Source organism: Bos javanicus, chromosome 13, assembly GCF_032452875.1.
Source record: "Bos javanicus breed banteng chromosome 13, ARS-OSU_banteng_1.0, whole genome shotgun sequence".
Classification (NCBI taxonomy): domain Eukaryota; kingdom Metazoa; phylum Chordata; class Mammalia; order Artiodactyla; family Bovidae; genus Bos; species Bos javanicus.
The window spans coordinates 69,681,310-69,707,030 of record NC_083880.1 but is presented as its reverse complement, the minus strand read 5'-3'; the positions used below and the strand labels follow the sequence as shown (position 1 = coordinate 69,707,030).

Genomic DNA, 25,721 nt, shown 5'->3' with positions numbered 1-25,721 from the left:
CATGAGATCAGAGATTGTTCAGTACTGTCCACTGCTGGGTCTTGGTGTCTGAACACAGCACGTTGAACAAATACAGTTTAAAACAACGAATTCCAGTTTTACAAGTCTGCCATGTTCTTCATTTGCAAGACCCAGCCTTTCAGTATAAACTACTACCCCTTGACCTTTAAGCATCCATGGCCCGAGACCACTGCTGGTGGACAGAGACGTGCTTTTCAGCAGTCCTCCTGGCTTAGTTTCTCAAAGTTTGGTCAGCAGACCACTTGGTTCAGAAGCACCCATGATCACTCAACATCAATTAAATGAGCCCAGATCCACCTGGTAAATCTAAAGTACATGAGTGTTTGAGGAATAAAGCTCTGGTCATTTCTGGAGAAAACTCTTGGAATGAGGGAAATCCGTTGAATATTTCTGGAGAAAACCCTTGGAATGAGGGAAATCAGTTGAGTATTACCATCTGCATACTGCTATATGCCAATAAGGGAGCATCAAGAACTATTCTCAAAATTTTCAACCCAAGGACAGAGGTCTAAGAGTGTTCTAAAAGAACTAGGCAGGATATTCCCTCAGATTAGCTCATCAGACTTGACTTCACAAAGGACAACAGCATGGCGTTGTACCATACAGAGTGAGTGACAGACACCTGTCAGCCCCACCTAGAGGCTGATGGCAGGCTTAGTCCCCAACCAAGCACTAATTCTATTTCTAGCAGTGAGTAGCCTGTGAGCTTGCATCATATCACTAAAATAAAATACTACCATTCAAGTAAGACTTTTCTAAGAACTCTTACAAAGAGTAGCTCCTTAGAAACGTCACTCAAATAAAAACATTTAGCTTGCTGACCAAGCACTGGCTGCGACCTATGTAGCTGGACCTTTTTGAGACCACGACTCAAAGGGGGAAACAAGGGAGATAAGACAGCTCCTTTCTCATGGAACTTTTCCTGTACCAAATGAGCTTTTAAGAGTTAATGCCCGATGGTCCTTTCCCCAAACCATACAATGACATGAGAACAAAATGAAATAAAAAGAATAATACAGAACAAGATGCTTCCCCACTTTCTATTCCTAAATAGAAGCACACTCTTTCCTTGGCCAAGAACTGGACAACCTAGGAACAACTCACCATCATAGTAAAACTTGACATTCTCTGGAAGAGGTTCATATGGTGGAGCGAATACAGGACCTTTATGTTCTAGGAATTTCCATTTGATGCCTTCAGGATAGCGTTCTTCTTCCCACCTTTAAAAGACAAAGTACAACCTCATTTAGTGATCACTTTACCTGCTATTGAGATTATCACTGATTAAATACCAAAATAATTATCTGCTCAACTGATTGGTGCTCTGGAATGACTCTGGTTCCCACATTCAAGATCTAGGTCAAAAAATCTAGCATCCTTCACTTTGAAAAAGCCAACGCTTACAACGAAGATGATGGATTACTCAGGTGAATGGAGGAAAACACATTTCAGCAGTTTATTTCAAAGAAGTTGAGTATATGAGCTCATTATTTAGCAATGATCACAGCTGTTTTATCACAATGGTGTAAAAGTAAGCCACAATCTGTACATGATGGAGTCACTATTTTATACACTGATACAAAGGAAAAGGCCTCCTGGGAATGGAGATATTGGGTGAAGGTACAGGGAAAACCATCCTTTGAGAAAGTGGCAGTGGTGGTGCTTTAGTCACTAAGTCATGTCCGACCCAATGTGACCCCAAGAACTATAACCCACCAGGTTCCTCTGTCCATGAGATGTCCCAGGCAGTGAAAGTTCGGAGTCCTAACTACTGGACTGCCAGGGAATTCCCAACTTCAGTGTTTTAAAATTAAGATTCCAACTTTTTATAATTCCTCCTAATTCCATCATGTTCATCCTAAGGGCTCATGATAACTTAAGCATTTAAGCAAATTAAGAGAGTCACTCAACACTAAACCTCAGTTTAAAGAGAAAGAACATATCCTATGACACACGCTGATATCACTGGATCAACAAATACTAGTATAGAAATAAAAATAACAGTGTTGGCCTTTTAGGCCCCCATCAACAGTTCATCAAAAAAGTTAGGAAAAACATGTACTTAATCACACTTAACCCCATCAACAAACTCTCCAGTTTCCAGATCTTATCATGAAGAATCATCTGTTAAATATGGGACTAATGTTCCAACGGCTCAACCCTGACATGAAAGTATACTCAATTCAAAGCAGAGTTGAAACCCTCTAAAGCTATGATGGGTAACAGTTAAAAATGGGGTCATATTTCTCATTTTTTAAGGAATCTCTATACTGCCCTCCATAGTGGATACAGGAATATGGAATGCATATCTATTTGCATTCCCACCAACAGTGCAAGATGGTTCCCTTTTCTCCACATCCTCTCCCGCATTTATTGTTTGTAGATTTTTTGATGATGGCCATTCTGACCAGTATGAGGTGATGCCTCATTATAGTTTTGATTTGCATTTTTCTAATAATGAGCGACACTGCACATCATTTCATGTCTGTTGGCCATTTATAAGTCTTCTTTAGAAAAATGTCTGTTTAGATCTTCTGCCCATTTTCTGATTGGGTTGTTTATTTTTCTGGTATTGCGCTGCATGAGTTGCTTCTATATTCTGGAGGTTAATCCTTTGTCGGTTGTTTCATTTGTAATTATTTTCTCCCATTCTGAGGGATGTCATTTCATCTTGTTTATTGTTTCCTTTGCTGTGCAAAAGCTTTTAAGTATTACTCAGCCATAGAAAGGAAGTCATCGGAACGTGGAAGCAACCTAGATATCCATTGACACATGAATGGAAAAAGAAGTTGTGGTACATACACACAATGGAATATTACTCAGCCATAAAAAGGAAACATATTTGAGTCAGTTCTAATGAGGTAGATGAACCTAGAGATTATTATACAGAATGAAGTAAGTCAGAAAGAGAAAGATAAATATATACTAACATATATATGTAATCTAGAAAGATGGTACTGAAAAATTTATTTGCAGGGCAGCAACGGAGAAACAGACGTAGAGAACAGGCTTATGGCCATGGGGAGAAGGGAGGAGAGGGTGAGATGCGTGGAAAGAGTAACATGGAAACTTGCATTACTATATGTAAAATAGACAGACAACAGGAATTCACTGTATGTCTCAGGGAACTCAACAGGGGCTCTGTATCAACCTAGAGGGGTGGGATGGGGAGGGAGATGGGAGGGAGGGAATATATGTATACAAGGTCTTGTGCTGTAAAGAGCAATATCGCATAGGAACCTGGACTGTTAGGTCCATGAATCAAGGCAAATTGGAAGTGGTCAAACAGGAGATGGCAAGAGTGAACGTCGACATTCTAGGAATCAGCGAACTAAAACGGACTGGAATGGGTGAATTAAACTCAGATGACCATTATATCTACTACCGTGGGCAGGAATCCCTTAGAAGAAATGGGAGTAGCCATCATGGTCAACAAGAGTCCGAAATGCAGTACTTGGATGCAATCTCAAAAACGACAGAATGATCTCCATTCGTTTCCAAGGCAAACCATTCAATACAACAGTGATCCAAACCTATGCCCCAACCAGTAATGCTGAAGAAGCTGAAGTTGAGCAGCTCTATGAAGACCTACAAGACCTTTTAGAACTAACATCCAAAAAAGATGTCCTTTTCATTATAGGGGACTGGAATGCAAAAGTAGGAAGTCAAGAAACACCTGTGGTAACAGGCAAATTTGGCTTTGGAATACAGAATGAAGCAGGGCAAAGGCTAATAGAGTTTTGCCAAGAGAACGCACTGGTCATAGCAAACACCCTCTTCCAACAACACAAGAGAAGACTCTACACATGGACATCACCAGATGGTCAACACCAAAATCAGACTGACTATATTCTTTGCAGCCAAAGATGGAGAAGCTCTATACAGTCAGTAAAAACAAGACTGGGAGCTGATTGTGGCTCAGATCATGAACTCCTTATTGCCAAATTCAGACTTCAATTGAAGAAAGCAGGGAAAACCAATAGACCATTCAGGTTTGACCTAAATCAAATCCCTTATGATTATACACTGGAAGTGAGAAATAGATTTAAGGGACTAAATATGATAGATAGAGTACCTGATGAACTATGGATGGAGGTTCGTGATATTGTACAGGAGACAGGGATCAAGACCATCCCCATGGAAAAGAAATGCAAAAAAGCAAAATGGCTGTCTGAGGAGGCCTTACAAATAGCTGTGAAAAGAAGAGAAGCAAAAAGCAAAGGAAAAAAGGAAAGATATTCCCATTTGAATGCAGAATTCCAAAGAATTGCAGGGAGAGATAAGAAAGCCTTCCTCAGCTATCAATGCAAAGAAATAGAGGAAAACAACAGAATGGGAAAGACTAGAGATCTCTTCAAGAAAATTAAGAGATACCAAGGGAACATTTCATGCAAAGATGGGCTCAATAAAGGACAGAAGTGGTACTGACCTAACAGAAGCAGAAGATATTAAGAAGAGGTGGCAAGAATACACAGAAGAACTGTACAAAAAAGATCTCCATGACCCAGATAATCACGATGGTGTGATCACTCACCTAGAGCCAGACATCCTGGAATGTGAAGTCAAGTGGCCTTAGGAAGCATCACTACAAACAAAGCTAGTGGAGGTGATGGAATTCCAGTTGAACTATTTCAAATCCTGAAAGATGATGCTGTCAAAGTGCTGCACTCAATATGCCAGCAAATTTGGAAAACTCAGCAGTGGCCACAGGACTGGAAAAGGTCAGTTTTCATTCCAATCCCAAAGAAAGGCAATGCCAAAGAACGCTCAAACTACTGCACAATTGCACTCATCTCACACGCTAGTAAAGTAATGCTCAAAATTCTCCAAGCCAGGCTTCAGCAATACGTGAACTGGGAACTTCCAGATGTTCAAGCTGGTTTTAGAAAAGGAACCAGAGACCAAATTGCCAACATGCGCTGATCATCGAAAAAGCAAAAGAGTTCCAGAAAAACATCTATTTCTGCTTTATTGACTATGCCAAAGCCTTTGACTGTGTGGATCACAATCAACTGTGGAAAATTCTGAAAGAGATGGGAATACCAGACCACCTGACCTGCCTCTTGAGAAAGCTATATGCAGGTCAGGAAGCAACAGTTAGAACTGGACATGGAACAACAGACTGGTTCCAAATAGGAAAAGGAGCACGTCAAGGCTGTATATTGTCACCCTACTTATTTAACTTCTATGCAGAGTACATCATGAGAAACGCTTGGCTGGAAGAAGCACAAGCTGGCATCAAGATTGCCGGGAGAAATATCAATAACCTCAGATATACAGATGACACCACCCTTATGGCGGAAAGTGAAGAGGAACTAAAAGGCCTCTTGATGAAAGTGAAAGAGGAGTGAAAAAGTTGGCTTAAAGCTCAACATTCAGAAAACAAAGATCATGGCATCTGGTCCCATCACTTTCATGGGAAATAGATGGGGAAACAGTGGAAATAGTGTCAGACTTTATTTTTCTGGGCTCCAAAATCACTGCAGATAGTGATTGCAGCCATGAAATTAAAAGATGCTTACTCCTTGGAATGGAAGTTATGACCAACCTAGATAGCATATTAAAAAGTAAAGATATTACTTTGCCAACAAAGGTCCATCTAGTCAAGGCTATGATTTTTCCAGTGGTCATGTATGGATGTGAGAGTTGGACTGTGAGGAAAGCTGAGTGCTAAAGAATTGATGCTTTTGAACTGTGGTGTTGGAGAAGACTCTTGAGAGTCCCTTGGACTGCAAGGAGATTCAACCAGTCCATCCTAATGGAGACCAGTCCTGGGTGTTCATTGGAAGGACTGATGCTGAAGCTGAAACTCTAATACTTTGGCCACCTCATGCGAAGAGCTGACTCATTGGAAAAGACCTTGATGTGGAGAGGGATTGGGGGCAGGAGCAGAAGGGGACGGCAGAAGATCTGATGGCTGGATGGCATCACCGACTCGATGCACATGAGTTTGGGTGAACTCCAGGAGTTGGTGATGGACAGGGAGGCCTGGTGTGCTGCGATTCATGGGGTGGCAGAGTTGAACATGACTGAGCAACTGAACTGAGCTGAACTGAACTGATGGCTGATTCATGTTTGACAGAAAACAACAAAATTCTATAAAGCAATTATCCTTCAATTAAAAAATGAATTAAAAAAAAAAAAGGAACTCATTTTACTGTGTTCGAATAAGGTGGATGAACCTAGAGCCTATTACGCAGAGTGAAGTAAGTCAGAAAGAGATAGACAAATATAATTTACTAACACATATGTATGGAATCTAGAAAGATGGTGTTGCTAAACTTATCTGCAGGGCAACAACTGATACACAGACGTAGAGAAGAGACTTCTGGACACAGCAGGGTAAGGAGAGGGTGGAACGAATTGAGAGAGTAGCATTGAAACATATACACTGCCATATATAAAATGAGATAGCCAGTGGAAATTTGCTGTATGACACAGGGAGCTCAAATATGGTGCTGGAGGGGGAGGGAGGTCCCAGGAAGGAGGGGATGTGTGCGTACCCATGGCTGATTCATGTTGATATATGGCAGAAGGCAACACAATACTGTAAAGCAATTATCCTCCAATTAAAAATAAATTCTGAAAAAAAAATGGGGGGCTGGGTTTAAGAAGTTTTTATGATTGAGCCTCAGCATACTGCCACCACCTGTACCGCTGTTTCTAGAAAAGAAACATGACGCAGTGAAGAAACCCACAGGGATCCTGACCATTTCCCCATTCCTACATCACCTAGGAGAGGGGGGAAAAGGCTCACAGTTGGCTTGTGTGTGGCAGGATGAACAAGTCTTCTTTGCCCTGAAGCAAAAGATCTGTACATTTGCCAAACTGGTAAACAGTGTAACTGTTTTAGTGAGACAGCAAAAGGAATAGTAAAAATGAGAGCATCTGCCATTTAAGCTCCCTGACTAGGCTGTCGGGACAGTCACTGAGGACTGGACCACTGACTTCAGAGCCTAAGAAGCAAGCCTACAGTGGCAGCAAGAAAGCACAAGCAATCAGTAAGAGGCCAGTCATTCCTGTTCTCCACCTTTAAAACTTATAGTGGTACATTCAAGCACTGTGCCTAAGAATGTGCACAATTTTACAACCAAACTTGAGAAACATGCACTGGAGATTGTAGCAAAGACTGCTCAGCCCCAGACCTACCGTCTTCAGTGATTCCACTTAAACCAAAACAAGAATAAAAACCATAGGTCACAGTCTCTCAGAATTAACATGTGTTAACAGTGATAAGAAATTCAACCACAGAGCCAAAATTAGGCTATTAGATCCTTCAAGGATACTTACTTTCACACACACAAGGCTGGACCAGAACAAAAGTATATCTGCCTCCAGGCCCAAAAAGAGCCAGGGCTCCAAAGGAAGGGGGAGAGAGCACGTGATGACAAAGAAATGAAATCGTTCACTCAACAAACTTACCGAGCACCCAACCACAGAACCCAGAAAGATATAACAGATGACGAATTACTAACTCACCACTCCCAGTAACAGCTCCTGACTTATATAACCACTTCATCTCATCTTAAAAACAGTTTTTTTATTAGAGGTCATAAAAACCTTTTAATATCCTATCACTAAAAACTTTTGACTAGTTTCAAAGGAAAAAGAAATAAAAATGAGAAAAATGAAAACACACGTTCTTTAGTTTTCTGACCCCAGGGAAGCCCAAATTGCCTTTGCTCTGTATTTTTCCTTTTCTGCACTTCATTTCACCATGTATGTCCACACCAACAATGCTGATCATACAGCTGTGCTGAAGCTTTCTGTCACTGCGGCTCTGCTCCTCTCAGCCACCTCCCTGGTCATGGATGTTTCCTCATTCCTCAGAGGTACTGGCAAGATCACTGCTCTCTATTACAAAAGCCACAGAGTAAGTGCATACCAGTGGGTCTGGAACTCTACATACCAAACTACAAACAGTGGTTCCCTCAAAGCTAGAAAAGAAAAATGGGACTGGGAGAAAGAAGGAAAGGGAACTGTCATTTTTTCTTAACTCGTATACCTCTGAATCATTGGAATTTTTTCAGCATAAATACAAATCATGTATAATATAGATGCGGTAGCTAAAATTTTAAGAAAAGCCAGTATTAAAAATACAAATTTATTTCAAAAATCTAAACACCTAGAAGTAATCTGTTACTGCTAAACTGTCCTCGATTGAAGACAGTCTTCACTGTCTGAATCATTTCCCATACTGAAGAATGTCTGTTTTCACATATTTTGATACTTATTAATTGTTCCTAATCTGAGAGACGTTAAAGATAAGGATGTATTATTTATTATTTTTCTTTGCATCTTTCTTTGCTACTTGTGAGGCTGATCATATTTTAAGATGCTTGCTAATCATGTATATTCTTTAATGAACTGCCTTTTCCTTATTTTTCTATCAGACTGTTCCTTTCACTACTTGTTTTAAAAGACAGAGTAAACTATAGAAACCCTATGTGTGTATGGAAACATGCATATGAATAAAGCTGCATTTAAAATGAGAGGAAAAAGATGGATTATTCTATAAACCACATTGGGGAAATTGCCTAATTTGTTAAAAAAAAAAACACCTCCACAAGAAAAGCCGGGTGGATATTTTTATAATTGTAGAATAATAAAGACCTTTTGAAACAAGACATAAGGAAACAGAGCCATAAGGAAAATATTTGTAAATCTGATAAATCAAAATTCAAATCTTCTATATGGCAAATACACTCATATCATTAAAAAAAAAAAAGAAGAAGAAGAAAGAAAAGAAAACAACCCTAAGGGAAAATGTTTGCAATACAATGGGCTAGGGTTCCTAACACGAAAAAATAGCTCTTCTACAGCTCACTCTGTTCAATAGAGTGGGACCCAGTTTTGAGATCCAATAGGGAAAGAGCTCGTTAATGGTCTCACCAGGACTTGCAAGACTTATTTCAGAATGTTAGCCCACAGAGATTCGTTCAAGTACTTCCCTCCTCCCCAAAATATCAGGCTATTAACTTTACTAACTCAACATTCTTATTTCATTAGGTTGTAGAATCAAAGAGCTACCATTTTAACCAGGGCTGAGATATTACCATTTCCATTTCTGCTCCTCTTCCTTCTTCGGCTTCTTTTTCTTGCTATCTGGCTCAGGAACTTTTTTATCTTTATCTTTATCCTTATTCTTGGGTTTTTTCAATTTACCATCCTACAAAGAAACATGGTGAGAAAGCACTTAACTAAGGACCAATCACACTTCTCAAAGTAGTTCTGGGGGTCCATTAGAAGAAAAACTGGAATCATGGAATATTAAAACTGGAGAGGTTCTTAAGTCTAATACTTAATGAGGTAAATGAATAAAATTTTACTGGTACTTTTTTCTAAAGCAGTATTTCCTAAAACTTCCAGACATGTGATTATCTGAGGAAGCAGTTAAAAACACTCATTCTGCAAGGGAAGAGCCTGGGAAACTGTTGTTGTTGTTTTTGCCTCATTGGAGTTTGGAACAGCACTGCTACAGGGAGAAGAATAAGCCCAGTGTACTATCCTCACTTAATTTTAAAATCTACGCATCTTTAAACCTCTTGTAATACCATCAAATAATGGGCAAGGCGAGTTTTTATGTATTAAATACACAATTTGGAAGGAAATTTCTGACCAAGTCTGGGGCGGGGGGAGTACTTTATTAATGCCGCTTGCAAACACAAAATCGGGAAGTAGTAAGCAAGTACTTGGGAAGTACTACAACAATGACCGATTCCTACCATACTACTTCTTTGAACTGTAACCTGAGATGAGCTGTTACAGTGGCACAGAAAAAGAACAAACATGCACCAATATAAAAATGTCAACACACACACAGACCAAAATGAGCTATTTACCAGGTGAGGGGGTCCTGCTTACAGAATCTGAACTCTGCTGAAGAATATTTTCCTTTGTCCTAACTATTCAATATAATTTAAGCTTTTATTCAGCAAGATTTATATAGTTTTGAAAGGTGGTTTGAGTCATCTTAAAATCAGTTACAGAATGGCAGAACCTGAAAGAACTTTGTAGACAGTTTGGTTTGACCTCTTCCAGTTATAGTCAAGGAAACTCTGAGACAGAGGTTTTGTCACTTGGTCATGGTCAAAAAGCTGCTATTGACCATGATGAGAGCCCAAGTTTACCAGAAAAATAACAGAATGTGACTCATGGGAATGACTGAAATATATAAACATTCTAGGAATATGTGGTAGGATGGCAATCAAGATAAATTCAGGGAAAGAAAATGACCTTTGGTGTAGAAAGAAGGGGAAAGACTACAGTACTACACATATTTTAAAACAGAATTAGAGAATATAAATGTGTAAGTATGTCTGGGAGGAGAAAATACTAGAGGATCGCATGAATTCAGATAATCTTTGGTGTTTAGGCTGAAACACCCCACAGGAAAAGGGTAATGCTTTTCAGTTAAGACATTCTCTCAACAGCTTCTGAACAGGCATTCAGGTGGTTCCATCAGGAAACTACTGGCTCCGTCGTATGTTCTCAAGCCTCAAAATGAGATTATCAGTCACTAAGAGACTACAGAACAATTCCCAGAAATGAAAAATTCCATGGCCAGCAGAGAGGCTTAATGACTTCTCTTGCCATCTGTGGTCCCTACCACAGTAAGACTGGGTCTTGATTCAGTCTTTCAGCCTGCTTTTTTTCCTGCCCCTATAGGGAGATGTTTGCTAAGACAATTAAATAAATGAAGTCAACCATTCTTTTCCCAGATGGTTTTAACAGTTATTACCAATCTCTTCAAAATGCAGAGAAAGGTATTATTATATAAACGTAACCTAAGCATACAGGCAATAGAGAACACATAGAAAGCTGAAGTTTTAGTGAATTTCTCATTGACTAGTCTGTACTGACAGTCTACATGAGAGTGGAGTGACTACTATACTCACTACTCAACATTTCATGCTCAGTTCCTTGAGGTGTCTCTCATAAACCTGAACTTGTGCCAAGAGCAGGTTAGTTGTCAGAAAAACTACAATTGTCTAAATCCAGGCCCTGATCTCTCACCTACTCATTCCTGTTTCATATGATTTCATTAGACACTCCTCCTCTCTCCTTGTGAAATTAAAGGGTCAGCAAAGTCCCACAGCAAAGAAGACTTGGCATCTTGCGTGTGGGCTTTAGAATCAACCCATGTGGGATCAAATTCCAGTTTTACCACTTAGTACCTGTGTGGGCTCAGGCAAAAGATTTCACCTCGCCATACCTCAGTTTCTGCATGTGTAAAATGGAAATAATAATAATAACAATACTTCCTCTAAGGGCTGTTGTAAGGATTAAATGAAATGACAGCTATAAAGCATGAAGAACAGTGCCTGGCACAATGTAGGCACATTTAATTTGATTGGCAGGGGGTGGGGTGTGTGCACTGCTCACAGAATCTCAGTTCTCTGATCAGGGATTGAACCCAGGTCATGGCAGTGAAAGTTCAGAATCCTAACCACGAGGCCACCAGGGAAATCCCCTAATCTGAATTATCAATCCTGCTACTACTACAATATAGCTTACACTCTTAAGACTCACTGTCCCTTACGGTCACTATCTTTACTGACGATACTTCCATGTGGACTTTACATTTGTGAATCCATTTTGCCCAAGACAATGGCTAACCTCAAATAAAGGATGAAAGCTGAGAACTCACTCAACCACTTCTTCCCTTAGGAGTGCAAGATGAAGTCCCCTGTGAATTTCTGACATCTTTTTCTGAATTACTTGCCCACACTCTTCAGTACAAGTTATCGAAAGTGTCAAAAGAAGTTAACCATATTACTATATGTTAAATCTACCATAAGCATCATATAAAATGCTTAGAAAAGTACTTGAAACTGAGATTTTAAGGAAGGCTATAAGGTAGGAAACAAAGAAAAGAGGAACACAGCACGTGTTACATAAAGCCCTGAAAATGGAAGAATCTAGTGTGAAAAAGAAACAAAGGAGGTCTGTGAGGCTGGAACAAGGTAAATTAAAGAGGCACAAGACCCAGGGAGCAGCTGTGGTCAAGACCTGGGATTTCAAGCTATGTCCAAGCAATACCCATTAAAAGACTAAATAGAGAGAGTTACCCAAAATGAGTGACGGGCAAGCTTTGCTAGATTTAAAAAAAAAAAAAAAGCTAAAAAACATTCCTAGGGAAAACTCTTCCTGGTTTTCAGCCAAAATATGATTTCTTGCTAGTATTTCTTTCTGTATGTATGAAGATGGTGTAGTTTCTCTAAGAACATGTCAGGTGGCAGCACAGCTGTGAGTGGACACCCAGAAAGCTAATACCTTAAAACTAACAGTGCCAGAGCCACTGTAGCGCATATACATTTTCCCAGTGTTTCCTCTACAACAGAGCAGGAAACTCCTAAAAGCTATTTGCCTTTGAAAGTTATTTTATCAAAAAATTTCCTATTCCAAATTCAAGTCTCAACGGGCCTAAGTCTCTTTACTAACCTCTTCTTCCTCTAGTTTTCGTTTCTTCTCTTTCTTGATATCTTCTGTTTTAATTTTCTTAGGTTTATAATCAGCACTAGAAAGGGGAACATGAATATGCAGTTAACACAACTGTGACTCAGTACTTCTCACCAGTAGGATTAGGACCTCCAAACTCTTCTTGGCGGCCTCCAAGGCAGGCGTGGTTGCTATTATTCTTGGCTGGGCATTCTACAGTTAAGAACAGGAATGGAGAAAGTAAAGAAGGCCAGACGAAGGACCAATAGTTATAACCCTACGCAGAACAAAACAAATAGCTTCATAGTGCATGCAGGCCTGGAAGGGAGGTGGAGCAGAGGTGTAAGTACAGAAACAGACAGTGCTAGAAGGTGGGGATCTGGGAGGCAAACACACAGCGCGACAATGGCCACCACAATGCAATAACTGGACAGGGAAGGGGAAGAAAGAAATTCTTTATGGATTCTAAACACATACAAATGAGCTCAGTATTTCCCTCCTCCCCTTCCAACTACTTTCTACCATAAATCCTTTGTAGATTCCCAAAACATAATAAATTTCACAAGGCTGAAAATAATGAATAGGATTTAACCTCACTGACTGAACCTAAGAGGCACATATAAGCCTCAAAATACGTGTTTTAAGTAAGAGCAATTTTATTACTTCTATACATGGAAACTTCACTAAGAAGGTATTAACGGGCACAAATTCTAGGAAAAATTGCTTTAACAATGAAAACTTCTCTGTGGGAGATGATGACACACTTAAAATAACTTAATAATTTAAATATTCTTCATGAATTCTGGATTATTTTAAATTCCAACAATAAACATGCATTACCTTATTAATAAGAAAAAATGTAAATGTAAGAAAAGTATAAATACACATTCAAAGAGAAATCAGTCACCCAGCCTATTAATCACAAATTCCTAAAGAGTAAAACTCAACGCAGAAGGTTCTGTGTACTATTCTCTTAACAACTCCTTTTTGTTTTCAAAACTCAAAAGTAGTAAGAAATACTCACTCATCCTCATCCCGAGGTCTCTTTAATGGCTTTATATCCTCTTTAGGAGGAGCAAAATAGCCATCATCTTCAGGTTCATCTTTAATCCGTGGTGGACTGAAGAGAAAAAAAAACTGTTAGCCAGTGAGTGTTGGAAAATCCACATTACAAAAGTAATGCAAAGTTGGGAGAAGCAGCTTAACAGAAGGATAATGACATACATGTGTACATATTAAAAGGTTCTCCATGAGCACTTTTTTCTCATTTAATTCTAACCGAAACAGTGTCCTCATTTTACAGATGAAGAGGTGAGATCAAGGTCAGGAATCAGAGCCCCTCATTCTCAGTCAGTATTCTTTCCATGGCCTCTTGGTTGTCTTTGCCAACACAATCCACATCTCAGTAGGAACAAACCTAAGCTGTTTCTTCCCCTTATTCGAGGGATCTACTGTGTATCTGACCCCACAAGCGATCTAAGTTGATTATTTTAGTGCTCCAAAGCTAAAAAATAGCTTTCGCCAAAAAAGGAATAAAAATATATTCCTCAAACTTGAGGCTAGCCATTCTAAGCCAAATCTATTCACTATTCAACTTCCTCCTTCGGTTTACTTTATACACAGAAGAGTACCTTGTCCTATTTTTGTTAGCATTTTGCCTTCTCAATATAAAAAGATGATTCTGTTAGATGACTATGTTGAACCAAAAAAGAGGAGAGAACAAGTTAAAAAACCAAAGGGGCCAGCCACCACCACGGCCACCACCACATATTGTCAGAACCTCACTGCTCACAGCCAGAAGCATCCACAAGGCTAACTCACTCAGCACAAGAAATGGCCTCCAGACACAAAGAAAGTCACCCCATCTCTAAGGGGGCCAAAGGATAAGCATCCAGATTTAGTTGCCAAATAAAGTCAGCATATTCACAGGGTTTCAATGTTGTCCCTGCCCCTCCCTTCCCCACAAGCATACTGGATGCCCTTGCTTGCAAATGAACTTGAGTATTTAAAGAGATTAACTTTCCCTCCTTATTTATGCACACTCCCCAAAGGCCAACCTCTATAGCTGTTTCTCCCCTCCACAGAAACCACTGATACTGACCCAAGGGTTCAAAATCTCAAAAAGCTTTGCACCAGAAAGAAAGCAACGCTGCCATTTACCCAACTAGTTAAGTAAATGCTAGATCCTAGTACTATCGTAAGTGAGGTTAAAAGCACATGGGAAGGCTTACTAGGACTGAAAAAAAAAATTTAAAAACCCTAGAAAACTGTTCCAATTCAGTGAGGCATGTGGATTCTCTACCAAGACAAAGATGCAAGGTGGCGAGCAGACCAGCAAAGCGAACACAGCAACCATGGCCTCAAAGGGTGTGCTTCTGATCATCTAACCCAGAAAGTCTGAAATCAAACCCAGGACTCCACACCAAGTCCAGAGAGTCTAATCATATCTTAGTTTAATAAAAGTCCAAGGCCATCTCCTGGCAGAAAATAGTTGCCCTGTGTTCAGTCACTGTTATCTAAGGAATCAGAATGCCTAGCTTACAGCTCTAATGCTTCTTGAATTTTATTATTCTGCATTCCTGGAACAGTTACAGAACATGCCTGGAGAGGGCACTTGCTTCTCCTAGGGTAAGGAACCCAGAGTACATGGCATAAATTTCAAAATTGTTCTCAAATGAAACTGAAAGTTCAAAATTTCAAGAAAGCAAAACTCTCAAAACATTTTGCCCTGGATAATAAGGCAAACACTCCCAACAACTCCTGGTAAATCCATTCTGCCATTCAGTGGAGCAGATTAGAATATGTTAGTTATTTTTTTTGAAACTAGAGGAAACATTTGGACTTATTTTAGGGTGCTGCAGTTGATGAGGAAAACAGAATCTAAACGGCCCCACAAAGGAAAGGAAAAGTGACCTCTGCATTGTGGTGACCTCTCTGAAAAAGTGACCCCTCCTTCTGGAAAAGAGATTAAATACTTCTGCTCCTGTAAAATCTACAACTGTCCCTAAAATGCAGGTCAAATCAGTTTCTATATATGAGCTACCAAGGAATACTATCAAGGAATTCACAGTAGGGTTTTTTTAGGAAACTCCAAAATTACTATTGACTAAGAACAGACTTTCTTTTAGGGGTGATGAACATGTTTTGAAATTAGATAGAGGGTAGTGGGGGAGGCTATATAACCTTGTGAAAAACTAAAAACCAATAAACTGTACACTTTAAAGGGGTGTATTTTATGGAAGTGTTGGAAGTGTAAATTATATCTCAATTAAAAAAAAAAAAATTTCTTCCTGCCAACCTTCTCCACTCAAAATAGCCTTCTATAAAATGTGCTGGTCGGTCTTACTAAATGGCACTCTAGAAATGCTCTCATTGGCTAAGACCAAGTCCTTTCACTGCCAACTTCCTTGAAAACCTGGAGATGGCCAGGTCAGTGCATTTTAGGTGAGCTCAAACAACACTGCAACATGGGCAGCTGGCCTGCTGGACACACACGGAGAAAGAGAAGCCAAGACAGCAGAGTCTTACCTAGAAAAGCCATTTTCCTTCTCCTTTTTTATTTTTGCATCCCCAGAAGCTTTAATCTGAAAGGTAAAACAGCAGTAACTGATTAGTACCTTAAAAGGACTAAAGCTGAAGAAGTCTCTACCTTACTTGAGATGATTTGGCCTCTACTCTAGGAAATCTTGATCCTAGACTGACTCTTATTAGCAAAATTGAACAGGTGAACCAAAGGTCTTGATACTTTTCTAAGACTCCTTTTTTACAGTTCTTTACTGGGAAGTGTTTCCCTTCAAAATGATGGCTTTTTACCTTTAAATAAGGGTAGGTCCCCTCCCTCAATAAATACACTCCACTTCTCAAAGATTTGCCCTTGGCAGTGCAGACAGGAAATAAAAAAACAAACCCAAACGAAAAAGAATACTTTATTTCCCATCTTCACTGACTTAGGCAAAGTATATTCATGTTTGCCCTCCTTCAACTTTTCAGACAAAAATATACACATAGACACACGCATAGGGAACCTATGGAAGAATACCAAAAAAAAAGTACAGTGGCTGCCTCCACAAAGGGAAAGACGGAGGACAGTGAGTTGAGGGTTAAAGGGAGATTATTTTTCACTACTGTTCCCTATTCTATATTGTGTGAATTTACCAAGTCCATCCAGCACTACTTTCTGAGAAACGAATAAACTTTTTTAAAAAGGCCAGGCACAGTACTACTACTCGTTCACGGCCAGATGAGCTTATTTTGAGAAGGCTTGTGCTGGTTATACTGGAACCAAAAGCCACAAAGAGCACCAGTGTCACTAAATTGTCACTCAGGAAGAAGTTTCATTCAACAGAAGACCAATGTGGTATTAAGCCTTCTCTCAAAAACAAAACTAATTTTCCCCATGAAAGAAAACTGACTTTTGCAGAAATCCTACATCCCTTAATTTACCATACAAAGTAAGGTAATGACATGGGTAGATTTGGTACATGAAATACAGTGGTAAAGTTTGGTTTTCATCATTTAAAAAAAAAGGTTAGAGGATCTTACTACTCAATGAAGGTACTTTCATTACTTGCTTTCAAAGGTAAACAAAATGAAAAACACACCCCACACCTCTTCCTTCTCCACTAGCATGTTCTGTACCTTCTCTTCCTTTCGTTTTTCCTTGTCTCTGTCTTTGTGTTTGTCTTTATGCTTCTCTGAACTTCCATCTTTGTGTTTGGTCTTCTCCTTCTCTTTGTGTTTCTTTTCAGAATCTTTATGTTCACTGTGAAAATAAGACACAAACAGTAAGCCCAGAGTAGGGACCACAGGATTCATTTCACAAGATTAACTCACAAGATACCCTGAGATAACATGAACCATGGAAACTCACAATGCTTTAAATAACCAGTCCTGACAGAAAGTTCAAGTAGAAGCTCTTCACTACATCAGACTTTATCTTGCTTAATGTCTTAAGTTTTTCAAGGAGCAAAGGAATCAAAGGGAGAAACACAGTTATTCTAAACGTATCAGGACATTTTTTTTTTTTAAGTGTTGATGATACAGCAAATCCATAGTATTTCTACAACATTCTACCAGCAAAAAACTGTATTGAAAGCTCCAACTTGAGCACTCATATCTGATATAAGGAGGTAAGAACAGCTCACCAAAAATCATTTAGTGGCTCAGTGCCAGATTGGAGACATACCACAAATGTAGCCATGCCTGGGCAGCCTAACACACTCCATGTTTCCTGCCAGCTGAGGAAAAGCTAGTTACTTCTACAAGGGGCTTATAAATCCTGCTTGGTCCTTTCCTCACAATAAGAAAAGCCCTATCTCAAAGCAAGGGGATGCTTTGAGGGCCTGCTTTTCAAAGCCTTGCTTTTAAAGGCGTTCGACCCAGATAATCGCGATGGTATAATCACTCACCTAGAGCCAGACATCCTGGAATGTGAAGTCAAGTGGCCTTAGAAAGCATCACTACAAACAAAGCTAGTGAAGGTGATGGAATTCCAGTTGAACTATTTCAAATCCTGAAAGATGATGCTGTCAAAGTGCTGCACTCAATATGCCAGCAAATTTGGAAAACTCAGCAGTGGCCACAGGACTGGAAAAGGTCAGTTTTCATTCCAATCCCAAAGAAAGGCAATGCCAAAGAACGCTCAAACTACTGCACAATTGCACTCATCTCACACGCTAGTAAAGTAATGCTCAAAATTCTCCAAGCCAGGCTTCAGCAATACGTGAACTGGGAACTTCCAGATGTTCAAGCTGGTTTTAGAAAAGGAACCAAAGATCAAATTGCCAACATCCGCTGGATCATGGAAAAAGCAAGAGAGTTCCAGAAAAACATCTATTTCTGCTTTATTGACTATGCCAAAGCCTTTGACTGTGTGGATCACAATCAACTGTGGAAAATTCTGAAAGAGATGGGAATACCAGACCACCTGACCTGCCTCTTGAGAAAGCTATATGCAGGTCAGGAAGCAACAGTTAGAACTGGACATGGAACAACAGACTGGTTCCAAATAGGAAAAGGAGCACGTCAAGGCTGTATATTGTCACCCTGCTTATTTAACTTCTATGCAGAGTACATCATGAGAAACGCTGGGCTGGAAGAAGCACAAGCTGGAATCAAGATTGCCGGGAGAAATATCAATAACCTCAGATATGCAGATGACACCACCCTTATGGCAGAAAGTGAAGAGGAACTAAAGAGCCTCTTGATGAAAGTGAAAGTGGAGTGAAAAAGTTGGCTTAAAGCTCAACATTTAGAAAACGAAGATCATGGCATCTGGTCCCATCACTTCATGGGAAATAGATGGGGAAACAGTGCAAACAGTGTCAGACTTTATTTTTTTGGGCTCCAAAATCACTACAGATGGTGACTGCAGCCATGAAATTAAAAGACGCTTACTCCTGGAAGGAAAGTTATGACCAACCTAGATAGCATATTGAAAAGCAGAGACACTACTTTGCCAACAAAGGTCCATCTAGTCAAGGCTATGGTTTTTCCTGTGGTCATGTATGGATGTGAAAGTTGGACTGTGAAGAAAGCTGAGTGCCGAAGAATTGATGCTTTTGAACTGTGGTGTTGGAGAAGACTCTTGAGAGTCCCTTGGACTGCAAGGAGATCCAACCAGTCCATTCTGAAGGAGATCAGCCCTGGGATTTCTTTGGAAGGAATGATGCTGAAGCTGAAACTCCAGTACTTTGGCCACCTCATGCGAAGAGTTGACTCATTGGAAAAGACTCTGATGCTGGGAGGGATTCAGGGCAGGAGGAAAACGGGACAACAGAGGATGAGATGGCTGGATGGCAACACCGACTTGATGGACATGAGTTTGAGTGAACTCCGGGAGATGGTAATAGACAGGGAGGCCTGGCGTGCTGCGATTCATGGGGTCGCAAAGAGTTGGACACGACTGAGCGACTGAACTGAACTGTGTAGACATTGGTAATACTATTTAAAAAAAAGAAAAAAGTGCCACTCCTCAGGAAAACAAAATATGACATTATAAAACAAGAATCATTAAAATATTCATACCCTGGGTTCTAGCTCCTGGAGATTTCTCTGGGAAAAGCATTACAGAAAGATGTTCACTTTGATGCTTCTCATGATGAACAAACAAACAAGAACAAACAAACAAATAAAAAACCACCAAGAAACCAGATAGAGCCTTGGTAAATAATCAGAGGGGGAAACTGTGATATACCAAAGCTATACATCACAGTTATCATTATGTAGCCATTATGCTATCATTTGTGAGTCCGTAAATATACATGATAAATTTAAGACAAGCAAAAAAAAAAAAAAGGAATATATAAAATAACTGCAGTTACATAGAAACATGAAAGTGAACAAAAACTAAAGAGCAAAATTCAGGAGCTGTATTTTAAGGTGGCAGGACACTGGATGACTATTTTCTTTAGTGCACTGGGCAGGAAGCGTAGGTCCCTGTTTACTGCAGCAGCCAATATATTCCACAAGTTACCAAAAGAGAATGTGAATTCAAGGGCTATAAATTGAGGGTCATTCCTAGAAACAGGACAGCTGACAACCACCCCAGCTGACAGACAGCCAATCCCACAGGCAGCATAGGCTCTTGCCTTTCCTACTATAGACTGTATTTCCCAGCTGTCACATCTACCACATTCAGCCCAGGAAAAAAACAAACAAACAAACAGATTTTATCAGCAATGAGGTCATTAGGTTACAACCTTTCCATGAAGTTTGTCCTAAAGAGATCTGGCTAGCATTTTCAGCTACACCCAAGGCCAGAAAGGGAGAAACAGATGACGGTACCACTCAAGTGAGAGCCCCAGAACCTGGATCAGGACAGCAAGTGGTATCCACCACATCTCTGGAGACAAAAGGAGCCCCAACTAATGATGGGGGTTTGGATAATTAATCAGCAAAAACTATAAAATCCAGGCAGGAGGGCAGGGGGATGAGTATAAACAGGACTACAGGTTTAGGGAAGACCCAGAACTATCAACAGAGGAAAAATACAGCAATGTCCACTTTCCTTGGTTTATATGTTCCTCCCTCTGTATTGTTTTCATTAGGTTGTTATTTAGATGTGCCACACACTGGAAAATAACAGATTTCTATGTAAGTACAGTTTAAAAAAAAAAAAAATCCTAGTGTGCTAGCACATGATGATCAATTTTTCCCACCATGCTTTTTATTCTTAGCATTATTACGAAGTCACTCTCTACTCAATGTGCTCTCATAATCTGTTTTCACCACAGCACAGTGTTTTAGAAACAACTTATTCTTTATTTTGTACAAAATGGCTTCCAATTACAATAATGCTCTTACTTTCAGTTCTCCTGAATTCAGCTTTAGAATGGTGAAAAAATAGCTGTCAAGATTGCAACTGATTCTTCAGGAGTTTACATATATGAAATCACAGGCCCATGGTTTTGATACTACCAGCAAAATGTATGAGCTTACTATTTTATATACAAATACTTAAGTTTCAGCTTTTGTTTTTTTTGAACATTAACTCTAAGAGGAATTAATGGTCATCTAAAGAAGTTCCTGCCTAAAAGCAAAAAATCTGGAACAATGACATCCATAATACTAATGGTTAGATATACTTTCCCCCCAGAATAAGAAAAAAGGACAAATTTAAGCAGCAATATGTTCAGTGCTTTCATGTACATTATTTCACTCAGTTCTCACAACACCCCTGTGAAGGAGTCTTTATTATTCCCCTGCTGATTCAGAAACAGAGGAGCCAGTGGTTCAAAGTCTTATTCCAAGTTACAGTGTTAGAAAGAAGGGCAGCTGGGATTTAAACTCAGCATTTCCATCTCTAAGTTCAGAGTACTTTCCACTAGATCAGTATCATTACATTTCCATGAAGCTGACAGCCACCACTTAAGGGAAGCCTAGTGTTAAGAGACAAAAGGCATGGGCATTCTAAGACTTGATGTATAAAGTTAAAAGATTTTCCTCTACCATCAAGTGAAAACTTTCTAGACAAGGCTTAGGACATCAGAAATGATAAAACTCTGGGATAGCTACCTCTTAGATTGTCTTCCCATGAAACTAAATGGCTGATTCAGGAATCTGAGTTTAGGAATGCTCTATGGTCCTTATTCCTTTACGTTCCACCTCCTTGCCTCCACCGCCCCTACTTGTTTTGTTCTCTTTCTCAACGAAAGCGATTCTTAGAACATGATTCTGTTATACTAGAAAACTGGCTTTCTGGTCTCTTGGCAATCACAGCATGGGCACCATGAGTATACACACAGACCTCCAGTTTACAGCTTTGCTATTCATTGTCACGCCACACAGAGATCAGGGAAAAGAAGTCAACAAATGACATGGCAGTGGCACTGATACTCAGGCCAACCCCAGGAAAGTGAAAGAAGTCAGTACTTCCTCTGCCTGCTAACCAGAGGGAAATCTATTCAGGAAATTCAAAGTTTCTGTTAGTGTAGTAATCCCTTTGTAGGTACAATTAATCACAAAGCCCAAAAGAGATGGAACTACCAACTTTACTTTTCAAAGGCATCTCATTCTCCTCTATTCCCAATTGTTTAGACAGGAGAGAACAAGTTTGCATTTTTATACAGAGTTCAGAAGATTCAGAGTTAAGGAACATCTTGTGGTAACAAGGCATTCCATTGGGGACTGTTAGAAATGTGGGTTTATGAAGCTGTATTAAGTCTCTGAACACAATGCTAACATCTTGTCTACTTGTCGTGTGCTGTTCCTGTCCCTGCCTCCAGAAACAGAGAACAGAGTACTGGGAGTCCTACCCCCTCGTCCACAACCTGACACCAACAGGAAGGCTGCCAAAGAGCAAACCCCAGGGTCAGTCTTTCCTAGGCATCTATCGGAAGTGAGTAGCAGATGCTTTTGGAGATCGAAGTCTTGTGACACAGAAGCACGTTGAAGGCCGTGCCATCCAAGTCAGAAGCAGGATTTGCCCAGTGGTAGAAATGCAGCCAATCTGGGATCAGTGAGGCTGACTCATCATCATTCAGGATTTCCTAACATGTACCTCTTTTTCCAAAAGACTTAAAACTGGCTTGACTTTCACAGCGGCTTAAAGGGCATTACCTTTCCATTGATGATAGTGAGGTGATGGAAATTCTGACCACTGCAGAAGAGGAGTTCATATGTTGACTATCTGTTTTAAGAGATGTTACCCATGTCTATGTACTGATCCCACTACTTTTCCATACACAATACACACAATATGTAAAAATCACAAAATGGGTTGTAAATATAACTGAGGGCTAGAATACTGGCCAGTTTGGGGCAGCAGTGCAGGTGACTCCAATACTGAAGAAACTTCAGTGTGGCTAAATAAGAAAAATAAACTAGAAAAGCTTAATAATGATCATAGTAAGGAAACCCAGAGATGTGAAGAACAAATACACTTTAAGAATGAGTTTGGTCTGGGGTACGGTGAACACTAAAATACAGACAGTAGCTGGCATTCCTAGAATATCTGAAATGGTCACACTTTCGGATAAAATATAAATTTCATCATCAGGAACTCAGAAAGCATCCAATTATTGGGTATACACAGAAGCCAACTCCTTGGCTCAGGGCTCATATCTGTTTGGAGATAAAATCTACCAAACACCAGAGTCTGGACAAGCAAAACTCAATGCCAAAGAGAATAAATGGGAAGACTCAGCACAGCAAAAACAAAAAATTCAGGGAGAGAGACAGAAGTTAAATTATTTGTCCAACTGGCAACTAGTGGGGCCAGAGTTTGAACCCAGGCCATCTGAAGCCCATGCTCTAACCCCTCCACTATACTGCCCTTCTGGCTGCTTCTAAAAGAGATCCAGCTGATATTTCACTGTATCCATCACACCTCTTGTGCGACTCTTGGTGGACCTGCACAGACAAAACAGAGAGTTGACCCAGGCTCCCCTAGGCACTTACGAAGAAGGATGAGAGAGACAGTAGAAGTAGGCGGGTGGCAGCAGGAAGCCCAAGACAGAAAAATATTCTTCTGCCTCTAGAAGGCATTTGCTGCCTCTTTAGGAAAAAAACCCGGCTTGATCCTCTGGGAAGATAGGATGTTGGCTATGGGAAACCATTTAAATCTACTAAAGAAAACTAAAACAATGGTCTGTCCTCTATCACTAATAAAAATATTTAGCAGACACTTAAACCAGTACAAAGTCCAAGGCACTCTTCTAAGCAATTTAAATCCCCATAACAAAACTCTGAGATAAGTATCTTCATTTTACACATATGGAAACTGAGCCACAGGAAGGTTCAGTAACTCACCCAAGAAAATACATCTAATGAGCAGTAACTAGGATTTAAAATCAGGAAGTTATGCCTTTGACCACTCTGGTGCCTTACTCCCCAAATAAGGCAAAAAGGAAACCCTGCTAGGAAGAGTAGGGGGAGCCTCTTTATCTTCTGAGAACAAACTCATTCCAGTGACCTGGCCATTTCCTCAAGGCAACAGCCCCCTGCAGGCTGCAGTCAATGGAGTCAGAGGGGATTCCTCTGGGAGAACCTAGAAAGATACTAAGCTGTGAAAGGAAGAAATCCATGGCCCTTCAAAGGAAGGCAGATAATTGAAGCTTAAGTAATGTTTGTTAAATCAAAAATTTTACTTTAGGTAAATTCTAAAGTTGCCTCTGAAAAAAAACACAGAAACTTGTTTTTGAAAGGCTTTAAGAAGTAAAGATTTCTTTATTCACTTTTTTTGGGCATATGGGATCTTAGTCCCCCACCAGGGATCAAACCCAGGTCCCCTGCATTGGAAGCGCAGACTTGTAATCACTGGGCCACCAAGGAAGTTCCCAGATTTCTTTATGCTCATCCACCATTATAGGTCACTAGGCCAAATCCCAATAATTATTAAAACTTGGGAGTTGAGTGGAATCTTACAGAACTCCCATTTCTCCTCTAAGTTTTTTTATCTCTATTAACAGGGTAAATAGTCACCCAGTTACTCAAGCTAGGTATCCTTTTTTCTTAGACAACCCCTTCATGTCACTTATGGCTGTCTCATATTTCCCGTTCTCAACTATTTTCAGTGGCTTCTTGCTCCCTTCAGAATCAAATCTCAGCTTCTTGAAATAGTATTTAATAGTTCTGCATCAAGCAACTTTTTGGAGGCCCCACTTTCTAATCCATCCTATTAACCCAGGCAACCACCTAATTGGAGCAAAGTACATGACAGCCCTTCCATATTTTGTTTATCTTTTCTCACTGTCTGGAAAGTCACTCTTTCTAGCCATCACCTTCCCTTGTCAAGATCTTAACCATCTTTCCATGGCTAGCTCAAATACCCTTTCCACCATGAAATCGCTAAAAAAAAAAAAAAAAAGACTACAGGTCATTATAACAGGGCTAGGTATCATTGAAAACTAGAGTACCGAATCTGCTATTACCAATAAGTAACTATTAAATTAGATTCAACTACCAAAATCAACAGCTTCAATTTATTAGAATGGCAATTCTATCAGGCTCATCATAATCTCAATTACTGAGTATGTTAGTTTCCAAACAGCTTTTATATGCATACTTACATTGAATTCTCCCCTATACACTTGAAAGCTTGACCAGGCTGCTGCTGCTGCTAAGGCACTTCAGTTGTGTCCGACTCTGTGCGACCCCATAGACGGCAGCCCACTAGGCTCCTCTGTCCCTGACCAGGCTAGTGTTGCTATTAACATTCAACCAAAGTGGAAAAAGTCTCAGAAGTTAAGCGCCTTGGATAACAACACACAGCTAGTAAGTGATAGGACCGGGCCCCACCACTTCTAATTCAGTGTGCTTTTCACCACATCACATGGACTCCCATGTGAATGGCAGTGATACTCAGTCTTATTTCTTAACTACCCAACCTCTTCCACTTACCTGTGTTAACTGTCCATTTCCCTGAGACAGGCTGCTATGAGAACGTGTAGGTAAATGGAGGGCTTCAGCAATAGCTGCCCCCAACCCCCTCCAAAAAAAGAGGTAAACACATCTTTTTAAATGTGATTACTTTCAGAAAAATTTCCCAAATCTGAGAACCAGGTTGCTTAATTCCAGTGCATTTCCCTAAAAATCTATGTTCTTTCAACTTTAATTCAGGTAGGATCTGGAACTGAAGTGAAGGCAGAAATCAAAAGCATCCTTATTCTCACACTGACTGTATAAATTAGTACTACCAACAGGGCTGAAAAAGCACTTCCCTTACTATATTTCACAGCATTGCTTTTCTATCTCCCCTGGATTTCCACAAATTTTTCACTCCACTCTGAGGGTCAGGTTTAAAAACGACAAGAGATACA

At 40.0% G+C, this 25,721-nt stretch overlaps 1 protein-coding gene across 1 annotated transcript in view; it reads right to left on the bottom strand.

Annotated features, from left to right (window-relative positions):
- Window positions 1–25,721, bottom strand: part of TOP1 (DNA topoisomerase I) — a 95,312-nt gene that overhangs the window by 26,012 nt on the left and 43,579 nt on the right. The window contains exons 4-9 of the mRNA XM_061437605.1: window positions 17,101–17,224; window positions 15,991–16,046; window positions 13,487–13,582; window positions 12,466–12,541; window positions 9,078–9,190; window positions 1,126–1,241 (exon numbers count right to left, since the gene is read on the bottom strand). Coding sequence (XP_061293589.1) covers window positions 1,126–1,241; window positions 9,078–9,190; window positions 12,466–12,541; window positions 13,487–13,582; window positions 15,991–16,046; window positions 17,101–17,224 — 581 coding nt within the window. The remainder of the gene's footprint in view (window positions 1–1,125; window positions 1,242–9,077; window positions 9,191–12,465; window positions 12,542–13,486; window positions 13,583–15,990; window positions 16,047–17,100; window positions 17,225–25,721) is intronic.